The sequence below is a fragment of the Aplysia californica genome, unplaced genomic scaffold, assembly GCF_000002075.1.
Source record: "Aplysia californica isolate F4 #8 unplaced genomic scaffold, AplCal3.0 scaffold00743, whole genome shotgun sequence".
In the NCBI taxonomy this organism is placed as follows: Eukaryota; Metazoa; Mollusca; class Gastropoda; order Aplysiida; family Aplysiidae; genus Aplysia; species Aplysia californica.
In genome coordinates this window covers 171,729-173,197 of record NW_004798013.1, presented here as the reverse complement: position 1 = coordinate 173,197, position 1,469 = coordinate 171,729, and the positions used below count along the sequence as shown (strand labels likewise).

The window sequence follows — 1,469 nt, the reverse complement described above, 5'->3', positions numbered from 1 at the left end:
GGAGAGAGAGAGAGAGAGAGAGAGAGAGAGAGAGAGAGAGAGAGAGGTGGTGGAAAATTCAAGATGGAGGGGAGCAGAGACAAAAGCGACCAGTACCTAACAAGCCGGATATGCTCGGGATTTTCGTCCTCGGAATCGGCGCCCAGACACATCCGGTTGTAATCGTCGATATTGATGGACAGGAGTCGGCAAGTTTCGATACACGTCACTGAGTACTGGCGATATGCTCGTCCGAATATTCCTTCTTCCTTTGAAAGGCGGGAACAAGTCACCAGTTGTTGAGGGGAATAGGGAACTACATTAGTTTGAGTTCAGGTTTGCATTTGGAATAGTTCATCTTTCTTTCCTACCGCAGAATGAGTTGGAAAGAAAACAAAAGACAAACAGTGAGGTGTTTCAGATTCTACACACAAGACAAAGCCTGCTGAAAAAAAATGAAATGTAGAAAATTACAATACTATGACCACTTAAAACGACACGAGACCATTGTGAAAGAGGTGTTTGAAGGAAGTATGTAGAGCAGGATAGCCAGAGGAAGGCAAAGAATAACATGGATGGACAACATAATAAGAACGTGGACCGGCCTGGATATGGCAGAATGTGCAGTGGCAGCTCGCGACCGTGAAGGATGGTGGGTCATTACATGTCAACCTCTGAGTTAGAGATGTCAACTCCAGGTATGCAGGTATCTTTCTCTCACTGGTAAGTTCGACGACAAAGCCACTGCAGGTTGCTTGGAAAGCGTGAACAGATGGGTAATTGGGTAATGCTAGGACAGTGCTTTTTAAAAACTTCATTGTGTCATCATCATTGTCATCATCCTCATCATCCTCACCATCCTCATCCTCATCATTATTTCATCATCATAATCAACAGCTTCATCATCATCATCATCATCATCATCATCATCATCATCATCATCATCATCATCATCATCATCATCATCATCATCATCATTAGATGTAAAACATGTGCCTACATGAAAGTAACCAACTTTTTAGAAGGCCCCCACTTTAAAAGAAAACCTTCCCACAGCATCACTTGCGAAACCAAAAATGTAATCTACCTCATATCTTGTTAAGTCTGTCCAGCTCAATATGTAGGTCAAATTACCACCACACTAAGAGCTAGGTTTAATAACCAAAGGTATTCAGTCCAGAAAAACTCCAGCACACCAGTTGGCCAACATTTCAACAGTCCTGGTCACAATGGAACCTCCGATTTGCAGCTTCAGGGTATTGAAATAGTCCAATATCCTACTTAAGAAAAACTTAACCAAAGAGAATCAATGTGAAATTTGGAACTTGGGGTCTCACAAAATTCCCACTGGCCTTAACATCGACGAGCTCCATTTTATTTGCAACGTAACGTACTAATCACCCCTTATGTTCCTGCAACCCCCTCCATTTGGCCCTGCCTTTCTGTTATATTCCTTACCTCCCTCCCTCTCTCTCTCTCTCTCTCTCTCT

General features: G+C 42.9%; 1 protein-coding gene across 1 annotated transcript in view; it reads right to left on the bottom strand.

The window, feature by feature from the left end:
• The window catches only part of LOC101857442, a gene marked incomplete at its 3' end in the record, with an annotated part of 38,602 nt that overhangs the window by 17,133 nt on the left and 20,000 nt on the right, over positions 1-1,469 (bottom strand). The window contains 1 exon segment of the mRNA XM_005109027.3: positions 97-248. Within this exon segment, the coding sequence (XP_005109084.2) occupies positions 97-248 (152 nt within the window).